Consider the following 22,589-nt stretch of genomic DNA (forward strand, 5'->3'; position numbering starts at 1 on the left):
CAGAGAAGTCCCCACCAGGGACATCTTGGAAGCTGCCACCTGGACCTCTGTACATACCTTTACAAAGCATTACCACCTACCTCTTTTTTCTAAGTCTAGGACAGGGTTTGCCATCTACCGTTCTGCAGGGCTTGCTGACCCCATGCCTAGGGCTCTAACCTATCCTTCCACCCCTCTCCTCAGCTTTGGCAATCCTCCCACAGGTGATGACTGCAACACTGAAACATGAAGAACATAGTATAGTTGTGTACACTTACCCTAAATGTAGATGTTCAAGTGTTTTCACTGTTGCAGTTTTGGTTTCCCTCCCTCCATCTCCCTTGTATCATCTTTCCCTAGGGGGACATAAGCTTCCCACAGTGGCTTTTAGCCACCAGGACCACTTTACCTTATTTCCTTGTGCTTCTGACGGGATAGGGCAAGAAATCTGATGTAATGATGTCGGCTGCCTTGATTTATAGCACTGACGACCTGACATCAGATTACAGGCGACTGCAGTCGATGCAGAAAAACATTCTCTGTTTTTTGGGCCGGCCAAGGGCTACCATAGCAGGGATAACCTACAGGTGATGACTGCAACAGTGAATACACTCTAACAACTACATTTATGGTAAGTGTACACAACTGTACTTTCTCCTCTCTTTGATATATAGTGATGTACTACTTCTGCTAAGGCAGCCACACTCCCTGAACTTTAGGAAGCCAAGTATCTCCCCCCATCCCATGTCTGAAGCATCTCTGAACAATTCCTGAGAGGGAAGTGGAGGGATGAAAATGGATCCCTGGATTCAGACACAACTGCTGAATCCACCAGTGAAGTTACTGTTTGAGATAAGGAAGAAGAGGAGCTACAACGTCTAGAGGATGTGCATGTTGAAGCCACACTGACTTCAGAAACCACTGAACCTTTCTCATGTGAAGTTTGGCCAGAGGGACTATCGGAATGGTGGATGACATGAAACCCAGAGTTCTCAGAAGCTGGTGGTATTGGAAGCTAGAAGAAGAAGAGTGTGAAAGAAAGAAATGAGAGTTAAGGCCTTTTGAGGGGGCAGGGAAGCCAGCACTGGTACTGTCTGAATCCTGCAACTCAGAAAAACATGATCCTGAGAAGGAGTCTGAGAAGACTTTTTGAAATTTATAGTAAACCCCAGACTCTGAAGAAAAGAAACGGCAAAATGAAGATTTTTCAAAAGGAGGGTCTCCAGGGGTTCCTGAATCAACTGGTCTCCAAGTAAGGAAATATTTGGATCCCTTGAAGCCTGCAAAAAGCAATCACACATGCAAGGTATTTGATGAACACCGTTGGGGCAGTAGAAAAGCCAAAGGGCAAAGCATAGAACTGAAAATGCCAGGAAGCAACAGAGAAATGTGAAAACTTCCCAAAAAGACAATGGATTGGAATATGGAGATAAGCATTCTTGAAATCCAGAGACACCATATAGGCCTGATGGAGTGAGAGAAGATGCAGAATCTGAAGGGATAACATCCGAAAGGAAGGCACTTTTAGAAAAGTGTTTAGATGAGAGAGGTCTAGAATAGGTCTCCAGGTGCCTTCCTGGGCACTAGAAACAGTCTGGAGTAGAACCCTTTCCGCCTTTGGGACACACACCTCTTGAATAATACCCAGAGTCAAGAAATTCTGAAGAACCTCTGAGGGAAAAAGGGAAGTTGTTCCCAAGGAGGCTGACGAATGCCCATAAAAGGACGAGATTTCCACACCATGAAGTGCCCCTGACGAATGATTGACAGAACCCCAACAATCCTGAGTAATCTGAAGCCAAACAGAAAGAAAGAGGAGAAAAAAAAGAGGAATGTGGCTGGGAAGGGACCTTTAGTCATACACCACCTGGTTTCTCTGGAAAGGAAGATTTTGAAGTCCCTGCAAACTGAGGAGCCTTAGCATGAAGAGCCTGATTGCCACTCCTCTTACCTGTAGTAGAAGGGTGGGATTGCCTACGAGCAAAGGCAGGGTAAACAAACGCATGTTTAAGCTCCTGCAAGGCCTTACCCTTATCCTGAAGGGACCTGCACTAGCAGCAGCTTCCCCAAACAAAAGCTTAGAATCCAGAGGAGCATCCATCAACTTAACCTTAATATCATCAGGTAGAGGTTGAAGCCTAAGCCAAGAATACCTCATCACTGAACCAAAAACAGCAGCCCTAGAAAAGGTATCTGCTGCATCGTAACTAGATTTAATAGAGTGACAAACGACTTGAGAGGAAAGTCCCTAGAAAGAACAGAAGTTTTGCCCTCCGAGTCTGGAAAAATCAGAAGTAGGTTGACAGGCCTGAAATAGAAGACCCAACACATACCTAGAAATATGGGTCTGATAATTAATAGCCCTAAAAGCTAGGTAGCAGACGTGTAAACCTTCTTACCCAGCCTTTCCATAGCTCTGCTGTCCTTGTTAGATGACAATAATTGGGTCTATATTATGAGTGAAGCGATGAAAGAGTGAACACTCTTTCGTCAACGCGTAAAAGCCAAAGTCACAGGGGAAAATCGCTGTTTCCCCAAAAAAAAAAAAATAAAAAATTTAAAGACAAAATAAAGTCAGGGGCTTAGCCTCAGACACCCTTAAATATACCAACCCCTGAGATCACTCCACATGAAGAAAGCAAAGTCCCGAGAACGGCCAAGTGATTTTTTTCCCTGGGAAAAAAATTGCTATTCCGTAACTTCACTGTTTTCAGACTTGCGTGCCGATGAGTGTTAACTCTTTCGTCGCTTCGCTCTTCTAATAATAGACCTCAATAACTTGGGCGAAGGCGGTCTCATTTGCTTCCTATTGGAGGCTACCGACACTACAAAGGGGTCAGCACCAGGACATTTATATGAAAAAAAAAGAAAAGAAAAATCCTCAGGCACCCTATAAAACATTTCTTGGGAGCAGGAGGCAGAGAATCGGGTGCATGAGAGCCATTGGAAAAAGCATCCAACAAAGCAGCCAAAACAGGAGGAATAGCTGCAGGAGTAGGAGATTCCAACTGCAGCAACTCAATAGCACCTTTTATGGATATCTGACACCTAAGCACAGTTCCACTTACAAAAAGAAAATTATCATCCTAGAGAGTGGATTCACAAAGGAAATTTCCTGAAAAGGAACATCAGGACTAATAGATTCCTCCGCCTTTTATCTATAGTCCAAAGGAAAAGGAATTTGAGTAAAATAAGTCAGATTCGTCATCACAATCCGACTCATCCTCAGAAGAATCCTGTTCTGTAGGGCTTGTAAGGGAAGTAGAGGACCAAGGAGGAACAGGAACTGAAACCCCTTGAGGAGACTTTAAGGACATTAAAGCAGTGAATAGCCCCTGAGTAAAGCCCGGCAGTCACTTTTTGGATCCCTAGGAGCAGAAGAAACATGTTTGTTTCTTTTATAAGGGAACATCCCCTCCAAAAAACTGAGAAGGCTCAGACCCAGGTCAACAGTCGAGAACCATAGTAGGAACAACTTCCCCAACTAAAAATGGAGCAACTCCCCTGGACCCTTCAGAAAAATTCATCCATGATTCCCCCTGAACATCAGAGATGGACACCTGCAAAACCTCTTTAGACGTGCTGCCAGCCGGATTCTTACCTGCCTCCAACACTGTTGCAGCAGAGAAATCCGACAACACAGCTGGGCGAGCCGCCAGGTTTGTAATCACCTCAGGAGAAACACTTGACAGAGGCTGGACAGCAAAAGATTCCAGTCGTGCCTTTTTTACCTCTTTCACTAAGGGGTGACCATCTGGGGTGGGACTTTCCTTCCATTGCATCTTTAGCGAGAAGCTTAAGACGCTGGTTCTCAAGATGCAAGGAAAGGGAAGAAAGTCTAATGCAAATGTTTTTTTGGACAAACACCTGACAAAATTGAACAAGTTGCATGGTCTTGAGAAGCTCCTAGACAGACACTTCTTGTCGCAGTCCTTTATGGGGAATCTCTCTCCCTCATTGGTATTTACTCTTCCTGGATGACATTAACCCCAAGGAGCACAAAATAAGACAAGAAAAAGCAAAAACCCCAACAGGGCACTTATCTGCAACTGCAAAGAAGTCCACAACAGGAGTATATAGTCAGTGGAGAACGAGAATGCTTCCAAATGGCAGAAAACTGAAGCAGGCAAACAGTGATGGTGAAAAGATACGATTGGACTGATGGCAAAGAAGTTCTAACTACGGTAGGCCTAAGCATCACTTTTATGCCTTACAGTATGCAAGGAGCTTTTGGGTGATGTTCGGCATACCTTTTAAAGCAACAGGAGTCTTTAGTAGACTCGATGGATGTTGAGCTTCCACAGCAGGGAGTCCCATCTGTTAAGAAAACTGCAGCAGTGAATGTAAGGACATTGATCATATTGTGACAGCACATCCCTAAGAGTTGACCCAGTAGTCTGGGACTTGGGGACACACAAACAGTATTCTAACCTTTACTTGTCACATAGGTTCATAGGTAGGTACTAGGCTATCGGCCCTGGGGCCTACACAAGTCCAGCCAAAAAGGTACCCTGGCTTTTGCCACCCAAGAAAATTATTTTCCTGTGCCACTGTCGAGCAGAGCCACAGAGGTGATCACCAGGGTGAATTTCCTATTTCCCATCCAATCATCAAGATTTTTCTTGGAGTGCTAATGAGGAGCTTTGTTTGATATAGATAGGTAGTTTATTCCAGAGTATGGGAAGTCTCTGGGACAGGAATCTATCCCTCCGGCTTGTTTTGTTTATTGTGGTGACAAGGTTTGGGTCCCTAGAGCGTGTAGCTCGGAGGGATTGGGATTTCTTTAAGTGGAGCATGTCCAACAGCTCTGGGTTTGACATAGCTTTGTATGTTAGGCAGATATCCCCTTTGAGTAGGCGATATGCGACTGAGTAAAGCTGGAGTTGTTTGAGACTGTCTGCGTAGGGCATCTGTTTGAGGCTGGTAATCCTCTTTGTGAGGTATTTCTGTGGCGTTTCCAGTTGTTGTAGATGTCTTGTGAGGTGCATACCAAAAGGGGCATTGTACTCTCTAATGTGTCTAATGAGTGATGAGTAGAGGGGAACAATGAACTCTTTTTTTATTCTGGATGAGAAACCTTTTGTGATGAGGTGTGTCACGTAGAAGGCTTTCCTGACTACTGTGGCGATGTGATCATCAAAGGAGAGACTACTGTCCACCTGTGTCCCAAGGTCTCTTATCACACTTTTGGTGTTAAGTATACTATCATACTACCATACTACATGTCTACAGTAGTGAGGAAATCCATTCTATGTTGTGCAACTTGTATAAGGTATGGCATGCATCTAAATCCAGATAAGTCATTGTTCCAGTGTATTCAGCATTCATCAGACCAATGATTGAGTACAGTGCCCCTTTGGTATGTACCTAACCAAGCATATCCAACAGCTGGAACTTCCACAGAGGTTCATCACTAAAAGAATACAGGGTGTAAGTAGCATGTCCTATGCAGACCGCCTCAAAGCCCTATCCTTGTGTTTTGTCTCCTACAGGCTATTGAGGGGAGATCTATGCCTGGATACAAGGCATTGTCAGACCCCATTTTGATGGACCTCCTGCATGTCCACAAAATGAACAGCACCAGAATTACCCATTCTAAAGACTTAAACCTTGCCTGTGATATAAATAGGACCTGCCTGAGAGATGGGTATGTATCCCAAAACGATCCCCCCTTTCTCTGGAACAGGATCCCCATCTATGTGAAGCGCAGTTCCTCTCTAACCCAATTTAAGTGCAACTTTAACAGTTGGATGGGGAACAGGAAATTCATCCCTGGTTTGACACCTATGTCTAATAGACACGGGTATCCTGCAAATGGTTTATTTCCATGGCCCCTGCTTGTAAGTGTTTCATTTCCTAAGCCGCTGCTTACACTTATCAAGGGTAAGAGAACTTGTCAGAGGTTTGGGATGCATAGCTAGGCTTAAAAAGGCCCTTGTGGTTGTTAACAGGTTCATAGGTGTTTATTAGCCTACAAGTTCTTGCCTTACCCTTTGGTCTATCCAGTGCTCCGAAAGTGTCCAGTTACAGCTACAGGCTGTCAGCATTTTTCATATTTAGATGACTTGCTTATCTTTGTAATATTTTTCAAAGCGTCAAGTATCTCTCATTTGGGTGCGAGAGATCTGTGCAGGCTGGGATTCCAAGAGAGCATTCAGAAGCCTGTTTTGATTCCACCACACAAGATTATGTTCCTGGGTTTTCTGCTAGACGCTTCAGTACAAAGAGTTTTTCTCCAAAAGGAACACAGATTTATGAACTATAAAAAAACACTGAGCCACGCCAGAAGCAGTCCCTTTGTAGTTTTAATTGTAAAATAAAAACATTAACGCTCCAAATAGAGTATGTTTTCGTAACCTCACTTCCTCAAATGCAAAAACACAAATGTATGGATACCAAGCCGATAAACCAATCAAGTATTGTATTCCCCTTTACATCGTCACATTTAGGGTTCATATAAAAATCAATACACTCAATACATCTGTATAAATTAAGTGTAAAAAATACATTTAAAAATATGGTATTACTGTTCAATAAAAGTTCAAACAATATTATTTTCCAGTACTCCATTATTAATATGGAAATGTTTTTATTTAACGAGAGACCACGTGTTCCTTCCATTTTCGGGATTCTGAAAGTGCATAAGAACTTGGAGAATCCTCCCTCTAAGGCCAATAGTAGCAGCCACAGGCTCAGTAACAGAACCCCTTGCAAAGTACTTAGATGTGAGGTTAAAAATATCCCTGATACAGTTATGAACATATTAAAAGACTCGTGGGATTTTTTGAAAAACAGAGTAATACAAGAATTGATCAGGTGCTTTTTGTTACCATTGACATTGTAGAGCTTTTTGGATGTTCATAGTGTTTCACTGTTGCAGTCATTACACTTGGGTTATCCTGCTGGCAGGCTACCTGCAGTCGGCCTAAATTCCAAAGTCTTGGTCCGGCATCGGTTGCTGTCGCCTCTTCCCTGACGTCAGTGCATCAGGGGTATAAAAGATGCAGCCGATGCCATTTTCTTCAGTCTTTCTTGCCGCACGGTGCCCGAAGCAAAAGCAGTTCGCAAGTGCCGGCCGACTCCTGAGATTTTCGTGTTCGAATTTCAGATCCGAAGTCTTAATTTAAAGCTAAGTACCCGGTTGGGGAAACTTTTTTTTTTTTCTTGCTCCAGACCGATGTCCGAAAAAGTTAATTGTATTTCTTGTGGGAAGCAAATACCTCATGAGGATTTCCATTCTTATTGCATTCCTTGCCTAGGCCCTGATCACGACGTCGCTAATTGTAGGTTTTGTGCTAGATTTAACCAACTCAGTATTAATCGTCGGCATGACTTTGCATTTCACTACTCTGGCCGAAGATTTGATTACACGATGTCGTCTGATAGCCATCCGACTACCGCAATTCACAAGAAACGCAAGGAAAAGGACAGGCATCCGAGGTCCAAAACTGATGACGAGGCTGCTTCTAAGCCAGTCGCCAGTTCTCAGTAAGGTGCTTTCGCAGCCCCTGACGCCCGCTACCTCAGAGCCACAGGCCGCTTCCGACTCCTACGTGGAGCCGACTAGGCCGCAAGAAACTCAAGGTATTGGACACTGAAAATATCCCTTCAGATGGGTCCAGAGCCGCTGAGCAGGCATCTGCTTCTGAGGATGTTTTCAGGCCTACACAGTTATATGTAAAACCGACTTTAGCTTCAAAGGCAAAGACTAAAGTTCCACTAAAGACAAAGAAACAAGTACAGCAATCCCATGGACAGGCCTCCATGCCTAAAAAAACGGATGCTCAAAATGGCCAAAGACCTAATTACTTTGATCAGGGGTTCTCATCCCCCTCCTGATAGGAGGCCTAGGCAAGAGATAGAATATGAATCTTCAGATCAGGTTTCCATTTTCTCTGATTCCTCTTCTGAACAGGAATACTCTCTTCCTCCCTATGAGGATTCTGATGCTGAAGAGTCTATCCCTTCAGCCTCTCCTCCTGAGGATTATTCTTTTGGGGAAACCCTGCATACCATGAGGGAGCACTTCCACTGGGAGAGCCAAGACTACTCAGAATCTAAGAAAAGGCTTTGAGACTTCCTTTTACTTCCTCAGCACAGGCCTCTTGCTGCTACTCCTGTTTTAGACATTGTAGGTGATGTATTTTCAGAGTCTGGCCTGTCTTCATACTCTTTACCTCCAGCACCTGTTGAGCCAGACAGATACTACAAGGTTCCAGATTCCCATAAATTTCTTTATAAAAACCCTGCTGCTGACCCAGAAACTAAGGCTTCCACTGCAAAAAACCCTATCCCCTCAGACAGGGATTCAAGGGCACTGAACAGATGGAGGAAAAAGATTTATACTTCTGCTACCTTGGCTGTAAGAGCTTTAAATTGTCAGTTTCATATGCTTAAATATCAGCAATACTTAATGTCACTGCTTAAACGGAAAATGTTGACAAATTCTGAATGTGCAGAAAACAAAGAAATGCAGGATTTATTGCATGCAGCTGAACAAGTGGGAAAGCATACTTTGCAATGTGGTTTTGACTCTCTGGAGGCCTCCTGCAGGGCCGCTGTTAACGGGTACTGTCATTAGGAGGCATGCTTGGTTAAAGGAATAGAATCTGCCTGATCATGTTAAAGCAAAATTATTAGATGCTCCACTACAGCATGATACTTTGGTGTTAAAGCAGAAGAGGTGTTGAAGAAAATGGAGGACAAAGCAAAAGTCTATGCAGACAGTTAAGGATTTCTTACAGGTACAGCCACCCAGATTTACCAGGAACTGGCCTTCAAAGAATTGGTCCTTTCCAGTGTCAGGCAGGCCACAAAGAGGCAGATACAGACGCCCCAGAGGCAAATCCCAACCCCAAGGCTCATACAGGTCTAAACAATGGGGTGCTTCTACCTCGAAAAGCGGAGAAGACAAATCTCAAGCATACAGGAAACAGTCCCAATGACTTTCCTCTGCCAGCACCAAGCACTTATCTTTTGGCAGCCCCCTTACGGGGAAAACTAGCACTTTTTTCACAAAATTGGCACACTATCACCCAGGACAAATGGGTCTTGAATATAGTGTCACAGGGCTACAGGTTCCATTTTCACACCCTGCCAAGGTCAAAAGGTATGCCAGAACTGCCACACAATCAATGGGCAGAGGCACAAAAACAAGTTTCATCTCATGGACATTCAGCGAGTGCCGCAGCAAGAGCAGAGACAAGGATTTTATTCAAGAATTTTCTTGGTACCCAGAAAGGACAAAGCCTGGAGACCAAAACTCGACCTGTCTATTCTAAACACATTTCTGGACATTCCAAAATTCAAAATATTGACTCTGCAACAACTTCTGCCCATGCTGGGCAAGACGGCTTGTCTTGTAACATTGGACCTAAAAGAGGCATACCTGCATGTCCCAATCAGACAGTCTTGCAGAAGATACCTCAGATTCATAGCTGGCTCAATGCACTACCAATTCTCTGCACTGCCCTTTGGCTTATCTACTGCCCCCAGGGTCTTCACAAAATGCCTGGCACCAGTAATTGCATTTTGCAGACAAAGAGGAATCCAAATATGTCCTTAATTGGATGACTGCCTTTATTCAAGCAGAGAACAAGGACATTCTACTAAAGCATCTGGCGTTTGTAAAAAGATTACTAATTTGCCTAGGGTACACAGTAAACGAAAAGAAATCAAAACTAGTACCCTCTCAAGAGATAATATTCCTGGGTGCAAGCTTAAATACAACTGCCCAGATGGCTTATGTCACGCCAGACAAACAAAGACAACTGACTTCTTACTTCAAAATGTTGGCAACAAAGACCCAGTTATCTGCAAGAAAAATTTTGCAGGCTTTGGGTTTCATGGCATCCTGCATTCTGCTAATTCCATATGCAAGACTGCATATGAGGAAACTACAATGGTATCTAAAAAGTGTTTGCACTCAACATTACCACAGCCTGGAAACATTAATTACCCTCATTCCCTGCCTGCAACAGGAGTTTTGATGGTGGGCACAGGCCTATCACCACAACAAGGACAGCCATTCACTTTACCCACAGCCAGGCAGACATTAACAACAGATGCATCAGACTATGCCTGGGGGGCGCACATGGTCCACAAGCCAACTGCATCTTCATATCAATCAAAAAGAGATGCTAGCTGTTCAAAATGCCCTGACAGCCTTCAAGGATCTGCTTCATCCAGGACAACTGCTGATAAAGACAGACAATACTACAGTCATGTGGTACATAAACAAGCAGGGAGGCACATATTCCTATCCCCTCTGCAGACTAGCCATGACGTTGTGGGACACAGTATTGACTTAACCCCTGCAAGCACAATTCCTGCCAGGAAAGATAAGTACTCTGGCAGACGAAGTAAGTAGAAACCTCATGGATCCCCACGAGTGGAAACTGGATCCACAAGTCTTCAGCATGATAACAAAGAAATGGGGATGCCCAGACATAGATCTGTTTGCCTCCCCTCACAACTGCCAACTACAGAGATTCTGCACAAGGACGTATCACAAGCAAGCATGGAAAGTAGATGCGCTATCATTCAGCTGGAAAACCCTAACAGTATATGCCTTTCCTCCACTGCCTCTCCTCCCCAAGGTACTCCTAAAGGTCAGACAGGAGAAGCCAAAAATGATTGATTGCCCCAGACTGGCCCTGCTAGCACTGGTACCCAATCCTAAAGAGCTTGTCTCAAGGCCCAGCCTGGACATTACCTCTAATTCCTCACTTACTGACCCAACGAAGGCAATCAGATCCTGCACAGCCAACTCAGGACCCTAAATCTGGCAGCATGGCGGATAATGTAGCCATTCAGAACACACCTCTCTCTAAAGCAGTGATGGATGCTATTTTTGAGGCCAGGAGGCCCAGTACCAGAAAATCTTATGCAGAAAAATGGAAGAGATTCTGTGCTTGGAACCAGCCATAAGGAATTGACACATTTGTACCAAATATTCCTCAGATTTTACAATACCTAACTGTGATGCTGGACAAAGGCCTATCTTTTTCATCAGTTAAAATCCATGCCTCTGCCATTTCAGCTCATTACAATACGGAACCACCTGTTTTTTCTCATCCATTGCTAAGGCAGTACCTCAGAGGGGCCAAAAACAAGACCTCCAAGGAGAGCACCAATACCTGCATGGGACTTCAATTATGTCTTGGAAAAACTCACACTGCCTCCTTTTGAGCCAGCCAATACAGCTGAGATAAAGTTCTTATCATGGAAAACAGCTCTGCTCCTAGCAATAACCTCTGTAAGACGAGTCTCAAGAGTTACAGGCACTCATGGCTGTGGAACCTTTTATCATTTTCCATCCAGACAGGGTTTCTCTGAGGACAAACCTGACATTTATGCCTAAGGTAGTGTCCAGCATGGCCCTTAACCAAACCATTAATTTGCCTACTTTTTATCCAAACCCACAGAATAAGGGTGAGAGACTCCTGCATTCTTTGGACATACACAGACCGCTACGCTTCTACTTGGACAGAACTAAAGCTTTCAGAAAGACTGAGCAACTCTTAGTGGCATATGCTGCAGGATCACAAGGAAAGGCTATCTCAAAGCAGACCATTTCAAAATGGATAGGCCACTGCATTCGTTTCTGCTATTCACAACATGGCAAATCAGTGCCTAAGGGCAGAGCAGCAGCCATGTCAGCAGCCTTCCTCAGAGGAGTACCAACCAAAGACATTTTAGCGGCTGCAATTTGGAGTTCAGTGCACACTTTCACAAGGCACTACCACTTACCTCTCTACTCTAAATCCAGAGCAGGCTTTGCCACTGCAGTTCTGCAGGGCCTCATAGCCTCTCCTAATCCTATTTAGACCCAGCCACCCAACCTCAGCTTTGAGATTCAGCCCAGGTGTAATGACTGCAACAGTAAAACACGATGAAGATAGTACAGTTGTGTACCTACCATAAATGTAGATGTTCGAGTGTATTCACTGTTGCAGTCCAGGTTACCCACCCACCATCCCCCTTTCTTTTGCTGGGTCTTATCTGTACTTCTCTATTCTATACAACCTATGTGGTGTATTTGCTTGTAGATGAAGGAAATGTTTACTTTAGTGCATGCATACATATTGGCATTATTTTAACCTACCCTTTTGGGGGCACCTGACATGTGGGGCAAGAAAAACTGAAGAAAATGGTGTCTGCTGCATCTTTTATACCCCTGGCGCACTGACGTCAGGGAAGAGGTGACAGCAGCCGATGCCATACCAAGACTTTGGAATTCAGGCCGACTGCGGGTACTCTGCCAGCAGGATAACCCAAGTGTAATGACTGCAACAGTGAATACACTCGAACATCTATATTTATGGTAGGTACACAACTGTACTTTGTATGCCACACAACATTGTTATGTTATGGTTTGAGGAAGCAATCGATCAATATTGGCAGTTTCGTGTGTGTGATCATTTAATGGAAACAATGTTAAATAATAACTTTGTGTACTTCGAAGGGGAATTCTTCAAGCAAATAAGTGGAGTGGTAATGGGGGTGAGATGTGCCCCCATGTATGCCAACATAGTCCTTATGATGTGGGAAAATAAGTTTGTTTTGGATTCTATATTTAAGGAATGTTGGCTTATGTACAAGTGCTTTTTGGATGACATAGTTATGTTTTGGATAAGCCAAACTTTTGGACTTTATGAATTATATTCGCAACACCACTAATTTTTTGAGGTTTACATGCAAGACTAGTTACACAAGATTAGAGTATTTGGATGTAGCCATTGAAAAGACGAATTTAGGTTACAAATCCTTGCTTTATAGAAAGGAAACTTATTCAGATTCATTCTTACATTACAGCAGTGTGCATCCATTCAAACAGAAGGCCAGTACTGTTAAGGGCCAGTTTGTTAGACTAAGTAGGATGGTCTGTTGTGATGAAGATTTTGAAACTGAATGTCAGAAGTTGTCTGGAGTGTTTACTGACAAGGGGGTATCCCATGAATCTTATTACCAAGATATTTGATGAAGTAAAAAATGGGTGGGGTACTAGGTTTCGACCTATATTAGGAACATTGGAGCCAGTTGGGGCAGTGGCCATTGAAAAAGATGAAGAAAGCTCAGGTACCAATGTTTGTAAAAATTATGACCATTCTTTTTTTGTGGACTTAAGTGGGGATGCACAAGTTATTAAAAATGTGACTGAGAATGAATGGAATAGATTCTCTAGTTTGACAGACCTGAATGGGATACAGAACACCCCTTTCAGGTGTGTTTTTAGAAAAGGGCATAGTTTGAAAGATCTATTGAAAAAGAAAAAGAATGTTGCAAACAAGTCCGGTAAGAAGGGCACCTATAAATGTGGTGGGTGCCCACAATGTATGCATATTAGACACACTGATCGTGTTACTTTGGTGAAGAGGGATAAGAATATTGTACGCAAGAACTATAGTAACTGTGAAACAAGGTCGGCCGTGTACATTGCCAATTGTATCCACTGTCCGGCATTTTACATGGGGAAAACAGAACGAAGGCTAAAGCAGAGAGTATATGAACACATGAATGACATCGGAAATAAGAAAACAAGTAACGCACTATACAAGCATACTTTAGAGTGCCTTAATGCAAGATATTTATTGTTTGGTTTGGAAGAGGTTCCCATTTACCTTAGAGGTGGATGGTGGGAGACCCATATAGAATACCAGGAACTTTACTGGCAAATTATTTTGGAAGCTAATAGACCCCCTGGCTTAAATGATGTATCCCTGGCACCAGTCTTAAAAGTTGAGGTCAGCTAGATTATGAACAATTGGTGTAGAGTTTTTTTACTTTTGATGTTTTTATTTTTGACATTTACTTTTCATGCCCACATTTGGTCCCTTACTGGAAATAGAAGGTTTAAATTTTTGTTTTCATTTTAAAGAATGAGCATGCCAATTAAATGTGTTTAGTATTCTAGATTTTAGTATAAAAAAAAGTTATTCATGGTTTAGCCACAAGAGGGTGTAATTTATTTATTAATAAATAACATATTAGGTTGCAGGAAAAAGTTTTTAAACAATTGTTCTACCCTTTTATGTCCATTATTAGTGAGGATTTATATATTTTAATTTATTTATTATTTTTTTTTAATACAAGTGGACAATAATGGTGTAGTGGATACAGATTTATTATGTGTATTGATTTTTATATGAACCCTAAATGTGATGATGTAAAGGGGAATACAATACTTGATTGGTTTATTCAAGTATAAAAGGCTTAGTATCCATACATTTGTGTTTTTGCATCTGAGGAAGTGTGTTTATGAAAATGTACTCTGTAGCGTTAATGTTTTTAATTTACAATTAAACTGCAAAGGGACTGCTTCTGGCGTGGCTCAGTATTTTTTATGGTTCATTGTGGACACTTTTGCTGGGTATTTCTCCTTTACTTTTGAAATTAAAAATAGATTTTTATTTAGATCTATTCTAGGGGTTTTCCACTCTGCCTTAAGTCACTGCAAGGGAGTACCTCAGGATTCTCTCTTTTTAGATTCCAGTTCTGGTATTTGTGAGTAGATAAACCACTTACTGGAGACATCAGATATCCCTGAATCCAGGTCTCCCCTTCTCCCTTCCTGCCCTATAGCAGGCAGTCACCACAGACACCTCAGACTTTACTTGGGAGCATTGTCAAGGTGTGTGGTGGGGAGTGCAAGATATCTGGGACATCAAAGACTGACACAAGCGCATACATATAAAAGATACTTGCCCTTTTGATGGTGCTGAACTCTCCGAATCACCTTTAGTCTGCAGGGCAACTTCAAGTTTAGTACCACAGTGATGTGGTACGTAAACGAGAAGCGCAGAACCAGGTCTTACCCCTATGCAGACTAGACATGTTAGCATGGGATACATCTTTACAGCAAAGTTTCACTCTGCAGGCTTCTTACATTTCATCAAAATAAATTGTATGGCAGACAAGCTGAGCAGGACAAAGGATTACCTTAATGAATGAAAACTAGATCAGCAATCTTTGAAGATTTGATGAGTCTATGGGGAGTTCCTCAAGTAGACCTTTTTGCCTCCTCAATCAGCTGGCAAAATTTTGCTCCAGGACTCCATGCAAGAAAGCCTGGAAGACAGATGCCTTTTTCTTTTCCTTGGACAGAAGTGTCATATCTGCTTTTCCACCCTTTCCATTGATATCCAGGGTACTTTTTAAGATTGAGGAAATATCCCAATATCATTGTGGTGACTCCCTTCTGGACCAGGCAACAGTGGTTCTCCCCTCTTTTGGAATTGGCCAAGATCATTTACCACAAGCTTCCTCACAGACGGAATCTACTCAGACAAGAACAGGGGCATTTGATGCATTCCAACCCAAAGCTTAACTCTAGCTGACTAACTGTGTTTGGGCACAAGAAAGGTGCCCTGAGGCTTTGGAAACTTGATGGCTGGTGTATCCTATGCAGGTTATAACCCATATAGCTTAGACTACTACAGCTGTGATCATTCGAGCAACTATTGTTAGTGTAAGTTTACTTATACAATTGTACTTTCTCGATTTATAAGAATTATTGCTGGTTGTGTGTGAACTAGCAGGATGTAGAGTTGGGAAGTCTTGTGCAGTTGGCTTGTGTCATAGCATGTGTCAGTACTCGGCACGTACATCTTAGAGTATGGGCTGTTTGTGAAGAAGCTGTTGGTTTAAATCTTAATATATGCCATGTGTTGAAAATTGTATTAGTAATGTGAACTAGAAGGTGTATATTTGTTTTTCATTGCTATCAAATAAAGGCATACAGTAGGTATAAAAAGTGTACACACCCTTGCTAAAATGCCAGGTTTTTGTGATATAAAAAATCAGACCACAATAAATCATTTCAAAGCTTTTCCCACCTTTAATGCGACTTATAACCTGGTGCCTTCTGTGTGGAGTCTGCATGTCCTCCCTGTGGTTGCGTGGGTTTCCTCCGGGTGCTCTGTTTCCTCCCACATCCCAAAGACATGCTATAGGTGGATTGGACACTCCAAATTGGCCCTAGGTGTGAGTGTGTGTGTGTGTGCCTTCAGTGGAAGGTTGGGCGCCGGGCTGGCAACTCGACACCATAAAACTCCACTGCCAATCATGAGCGGACAGGTGATCTGCTGTGGCGACCCCTAACCGGGAAAAGCCGAAAGAAGAAGAAGAATGTGACCTATAACCTGTACAATTAAATTGAAAAACAAATCTGTTGGGGGAGGGGGGGGGTATAAAAAATAAACATACACTACTCTGGTTGCATGTGTGTGCACACCTTTAAACTAAAGCTCTATGGTGAGTGCACACCCTTAAACCAATACTTTGTTGAAGCACCTTTTGATTTTATTACAGCATTCAGCCTTCTTGGGTAGGAGTCCATCGGCATGGCACATCTTGACTTGGCAATATTTGCCCACTCTTCCTTGAAAAAATGCTCCAAATATGTCAGATTGCAAGGGTATCTTTTCCACAGCCCTCTTCAGGTCACCCCACAGATTTTCTATTGGATTTAGGTCTGGCCTCTGGGTGGGCCATTCCAAAACTTCAATTTTCTTCTGGTGAAGCCATTCTTTTGTTGATTTTGATGTATGCTTGGGGTCATTGTCATGTTGAAAGGTGAAATTCCTCTTCATCTTCAGCTTTCTAGAAGATACCCGAAGGTTTTGGGTGAAAAGTGACTGGTATTTAGAACTGTTCATAATTCCCTCCAATTTGATAAAGTCCCAGTTCCAACTGAAGAAAAGAAACTCCAAAGCATGATACTGCCACCACTGTGCTTCATCATGGGGTTGGTGTTCTTTTTGTGATGTGAAGTGTTTTTGCACCAAATGTACTGTTTGAAATTGTGGCCAAAAACTTCAACCTTGGTCTCATCAGACCATAACACATTTTCCCACATGCTTTTGGGAGATTTGATGTATTGTTTTGCAAATTTTAGCCCGGCCTGGATGTTTTTCTTTGTAAGAAAAGGCCGTCTTGCAACCCTACCCCATAGTCCAGACAAATGGAGAATACGGGAGATTATCACATGTAGTACACAACCAGTACTTGCCAGAAATTCCTGCAGCTCTTTCAGTGTTGCTGTATCTCTTGGCAGCCTCCCTGACCAGTTTTCGTCTTGTCTTTTCATCAATTTTGGAGGGACATCCAGTTCTTTGCAACGTCACTGTTGTCCCATATTTTCTCCACTTTTTGATGACTGTCTCCACTGTGTTCCATGGTTTATCCAACGCTGTGAAAATTTTTTTGTACCCTTCTCCTGACTGATACCTTTCAACAGTGAGATCTCTTTGATGCTTTGTAAGCTGTCTGTGAACCCATGGCTTTTGCTGTAGCGGGCAACTGAATAAATGTCAGGAAAATCCTACTAGGACAGCTGAACTTTATTTGGAGTTAATCAGTCTCTCTCTAATTGATGGCAGGTGTGTATCCAAGAAGACTGAATGCTGTAATTAAATCAAAAGGTGCTTTAACAAAGTATTGGTTTAAGGGTGTGCAGTCAACAAAATGTTAGTTTTAAGGGTGTGCACACTTATGCAACCAGCGTATTGTATGTTTTTTATTTTTTATATTTTTCCCCTAACAAATTTGTTTTTCAGTTGAATTGTGCAGGTTATAGGTCACATTAAAGGTGGGAAAATTTTTGAAATTATTTATTGTGGTCTCATTTTTTATATCACAAAAACTTGGCATTTTAGCATGGGTGTGTACACTTTTTATATCCACTGTAGAATGACTGTGTCATACTGGTACTTATGGTTGAAAGACCTGTGTGCATGGGTTGTGGATCCTGGCTCCAGACAGACCGCTCACAGTGATGATCTCCTTGTTTAGCCTGGTAAGGTGGACATCAGTATGTCCAATAACTAGAATGTTTTTTCTGTATGGCGTGTTGCCTTCTGGGCTTGGAAGCGAGGCTACTATGATTTTCATAGTTGTATGTTGTGTAAGGTGCTGTCTTTTTTGAGTGTGTGGAGAGCCGCTGACCGATTCTTTTAGGGGTCTTGGAGATTTGGGCAGTTTACAAGTAACTGCCTCTGCATATGTGCAACTATGTTTGTTCCTTAGTGTTGGTAGCAAGTGTTTTGGGTATAAAGCTGACACCCTGGCTTGCATTGTTTTGGTATGTATGTGAGAGCTTTACTACCAATGGCATTGTGTATCTGCATCTCACACATTGTGTTTGTCTGTTCTAAAATTAAATGGTTGTCAGTGAACATGAGGCAGTTACTGCACTGTCTCAGGATGCTCATATCCACCAGGCCAGATATCCATTATACCAGATCCTTAGTAGATGGGAAGGAGTAGGGGAGAGTCACTTAAAGATCCAAGTGAGAGTGTTTAGTAGTATACTAGTAGATGACCTGCATTGATGCTGCCCTCTGCACAAACTTGCAGCTCTTTGAGCAGGTATGAACACTGGGAGACTATGGAAACTGTTTCCTGTAGGGGATTTTAAACAAACAGGAGAAGTTTGCTTATATACAAGGCATGAGTAACTAAGTTGTTTGACAATGTAATCATATTAGTTGCTTGATATAATTTTTGATTACAAAATTTAAGATTGTAGTTTGAAATCCGTGGTATCGTGTTCAATTTCTGTTGCTTTAATTTTCCAGAGTATCCGGTTAACACATGAAAGCAGTGCACAAGAAGGTCAGACGGAGGTAAACGAGTTTCACTTTTTGTTCATGTATTCATTCAGTTAGATGCTTCTGAAACATGTTCTTCTGTTTCCAAATAACTAGTAACTTTAAGCATGTTTAAGTTCTTTGTTTGCTTTATTTGGACTTGGGGATGACCCCCCCTCCATATTTGATTTTAAAAAAACTAATTTTTCAAAGCACTATATTGATGTTGAACCCCCCCCCCCCCAACACAAGCTTAGGGTAAAATGCTGTGTGGTATGTGTGTCATCAGAAGCAGGTGGAAGGAGAAATGTGAACAACTTCTGAAAATAGAAAACCCCACTGAAGCTCTGTTACCCCATAGGCAGCCTGCGACGAAAGAGGAAGAACCACCTCCAGAAGAAGTAAGAACTGAGGAAAAGCAGCAGGCTCAGATGAGGGCACTGCAGACATGATCAAGGTGTTGGGTGAAATGTTTCCTGAGGGTACTCCTAGCAGTATAGCAATAAAGGCATATCCCAGATGACTGGAGAATAAGCATTCTAGTACCAGTGTGTAAGAACAAAGGGGGCATTCATAACTGTGGGTAGTACAGCGGTATTAAGCTTATGTCACACAGCATGAAAATGCTGAAGGAGTGTGATTGATAAATGAATATGCAGACTAGTAGAAAATAAGACTGAAGATGATCAGTTTAGATTCAGATACAGATGCAGCACAACTGACCTGTTATTTGCAATAAGACAGATTGTGTAGCAGAAACTGGAGAAGAGGAGAGAGTGTCCCAACTTGGATGTTCCTAGACTTGGTGAAAGCGTACGACAAAATCCCAATAAACATGGGAAGAATTAGTGCAGGCTGTCTTGAAGGACGCAATGACAAAATATGAACAGTGTTCAGATTCTTAGAGGGGTTCCCAGTGGAGTGGGTGTGCGTCAGGGTTCAGCTCTGAGACAACTACTGTTGACATTGGTGATGGACTACATTAGCAAACAGTTCAGAGGGGCAGATCAACAAAGCTGCTTGTATGCAGTGTGTCATTACAAGACTTTGAACAGGAACTTCAGCAAGTAAGGTAATGGAATGCAAAACTGAAGGCACATGGGATGACATTTAGTACATTCAAGACAGTTGTAGCAGCAAATGGAGGAAATCAGAAGAAGCTGAAAGTTGAAATAGAAGGGAAGATAGAAGAGGATTTGAGATGACTGGTTGAGGAGAAGGAAGTGTGAATGAGAAGGTCAAAGGTAGTATCAGGGTTAGCAGCTCAGAAGAGTGCCAGAGAAACTGAAAAGTAAGTTGTACAAAGCATTAGTGCTACCAGTTTTTCTGCATGCGACAGAAACTGGGGCAGTGATGTTGGAGAATGAAGTGCCCAAGATGACTGCTGGGATGTGTGTTGAGACAAAAACAATTTTGACATTAGAAAAGATGCTAATGGAGTTCTGGTTGCACAGAAGGTCAGAGAACAGATTACAGTGGCTCAGGCACATGTACAGGAAAGCAGAAGATGATTTGGGAGAGAGAGAATAGAGGAGGAAACAAGGGTGTCCAGCAAATGGTTGAATGGCTGGATGGGTTGTTTGAGAGAAGAACTGCGACAGTCAGGCTTAACTGTTAAAGACGTTAGGAGCATCGCACTGAATTGAGAGAAATAGTGATAGTTGGTGTAACACCCTGGCACTATGTAGATAAGTGTGGAAAAAGGGTTGATAATGATATAAGTGAGCAGTCCGTGTAGGCAGGAAGACTGCTACATACATTAGAATGAGTTTTTCTGGTAGAAAGATGGAGGCAATAGCTGAGAGTTCATCTTCGGAGTCACTGTTGCAGTGTAATTCCTTATCTGTGGGAATTGGGTATAGGCAGATGTTCATATTCTGATCTGACTTTCAGATGTCCTCTGTGTGGTGCTCTTCTCCTTTTCTAGCCTGAGATGTCATCTTTATGCCCAGCTAAACAGGGAGCATAGACCGTGACATCCTGAGTTGATTTTTGCCACATGAAGTCATTGGTCATTAGTCCTTCGGTCTGCTCCATGAAATTTTCAGTCATCTGTTTTTATTTTTAATAGCACTCTAGAAATGTATTGCCTTAGTGGTTGGGATTTTTGAATTTAGATTTATTGGATTATTTTGTCCTAGTATTGTAACAAAAAGGCAGGAGTCAGAGCTTGACGTGGCAGAGTTGAAGATGTTAAGATTTGCACTGGGTGTGACGAGGATGGACAGTATTAGGGATAAGTATATTAGAAGGTCAGCCCAGGTTGGAAGGTTTGGAGACAAAGCCAAGAGAGGCAAGATTACGTTGGTTTGGACATGTGCTGAGGAGGGATGCAGAGTATATTGGGGAAAAAGATGCTAAGGATGAAGCTGCCAGGTAACAGGAAAAGAGGAAGGCCTAAGATGAGGTTTATGGATGTGGTGAGAGAGGACATGCAGGTGGTTGGTGTGACAGTGCAAGATGCAGAGGACAGGAAGAAATGGAAACAGTTGATCTGCTGTGGCGACCCCTAACGGGAGCAGCTGAAAGAAGAAGAAGAAGATTGTAAGTGTGCCTGCTGAAGGCAGATTCCACCGAAATATTTTCATCTGCAGTAGTCTCTCTCCAGTTTGTAGGAGAATCATGACGTCTGCATGCAGCCATTAAGAAGCTGCACTACAGGGGGCCCTGAAGCCTCATGGTTCTCTCTAAGCATGAGAAACTAGGGGTTATAACCCAGACACCTGCCACATTGTGGAGGTATACTAAAATTAGTTAGAAAAAAGTGACCCTTCTGGAAGAAAAAAAGGCTTAGAAAAAACAGTATGTCTTTAAGAAGATTGCTTAAGAATTGTAGAGTTCAGAGACTAAGCTTTATAGACCCCACACCAGTTGCACAGAGGCCTGAAAATACTGATCCCAGAGTGATGCTGGTGTTTTTGTTCCCCATTCTTGCTTCTAATGCCGGTCTCCCACCTGTCCTTATCCCTTTGGAGGTAGGCAGTAGAAATTTAGCCTACTTTAGTATCCTCGCCTTGAACAAAGTGATTTTAACTGGCATTGCCTGGCCTTGAGTTCTTGGGCTCATCTGCTTGGTGATCTGACATTAGCAGTTTCAGATTGCACTAGCTAATGATTTCTACCCCTAAGATGTTTATACAGTCTTGCAGTAAGAGGCATTGGAGAGCTCACCTTCTTTGAAGCTTTCCACCACCGCCTACTTTTCCCATGAGAGGACCGATGCTAAAGGATCCGGCATCCAGCCTACTGGCCTTGGCCCCTTTGGTTAGTACAAGTTTCCAAGGACCAGCTGTCAGACTGAGGGTTAGTTTCTTCACTAAAGATAGAGACAGTATGTCTCCATCCTGACGTAATCCAAAGTTAGATGAGGAACATTAGCTGTAACATAGTTGAGAGTCTCATTGCACCCCCAGGAGCATGTCTCATTTCAAAAGTACCTTTATTTAATGAGGGAGTATTTCGAGTGTGGAGGCAGAGATGCCTTACTCTCCAAAAGTGCCTTAACCTCTTTGGGCTTGGAGTCCAAGCTCGCAGCCAACTCCCCAGTGTGCTGTTTAGTGAAAGATTCATTTGAGTCAGACTCTTTAGAACCAGTTTCAGTCTCCTGCCCCAAGAAGTCAGACAGTGTTTATAGATTTGGAAGAATTCTATTTACGGCCTGCTTAAAAACCCTACTGAAGTTGTAGCTGTAGTTTTCAGGAATATTGATATGGATTCAGATCTTAAGGGCTAAATGCACTTTCTGATGAAAATACCAGCAAGATTTTGGACAAATCATGGAAAAAAGTATGCGATACAAGATAAAGCTGTGAAGGATAAATAATGAAGTTTCCCCAGACAACTTGTAAGTTGGTTAAGCATGTACTTAAATGGGGGGTATGATGTCATTAATGCTTGTGGAAGGGATACAGCTGTAGGCTGAGTGCTAAGAAAGCATGCGTGACTTAGAATTCAGGCTTTGTTAGCTGCTGAACCCCTCAAATAGATGTCCTGGAAAACTGTTTGTTTTTAATGGTTATC

The 22,589-nt window shown here is 42.6% G+C and overlaps 1 protein-coding gene across 1 annotated transcript in view; it reads left to right on the forward strand.

The window, feature by feature from the left end:
- Positions 1-22,589, forward strand: part of LOC122814212 (ubiquitin carboxyl-terminal hydrolase isozyme L4-like) — a 609,903-nt gene that overhangs the window by 315,000 nt on the left and 272,314 nt on the right. The window contains exon 8 of the mRNA XM_044086813.1: positions 18,558-18,605. Within this exon, the coding sequence (XP_043942748.1) occupies positions 18,558-18,605 (48 nt within the window). The remainder of the gene's footprint in view (positions 1-18,557; positions 18,606-22,589) is intronic.

The sequence above is a fragment of the Protopterus annectens genome, chromosome 10.part0, assembly GCF_019279795.1.
Source record: "Protopterus annectens isolate FY-2018-M chromosome 10.part0, PAN1.0, whole genome shotgun sequence".
NCBI lineage: Eukaryota > Metazoa > Chordata > Ceratodontiformes > Protopteridae > Protopterus > Protopterus annectens.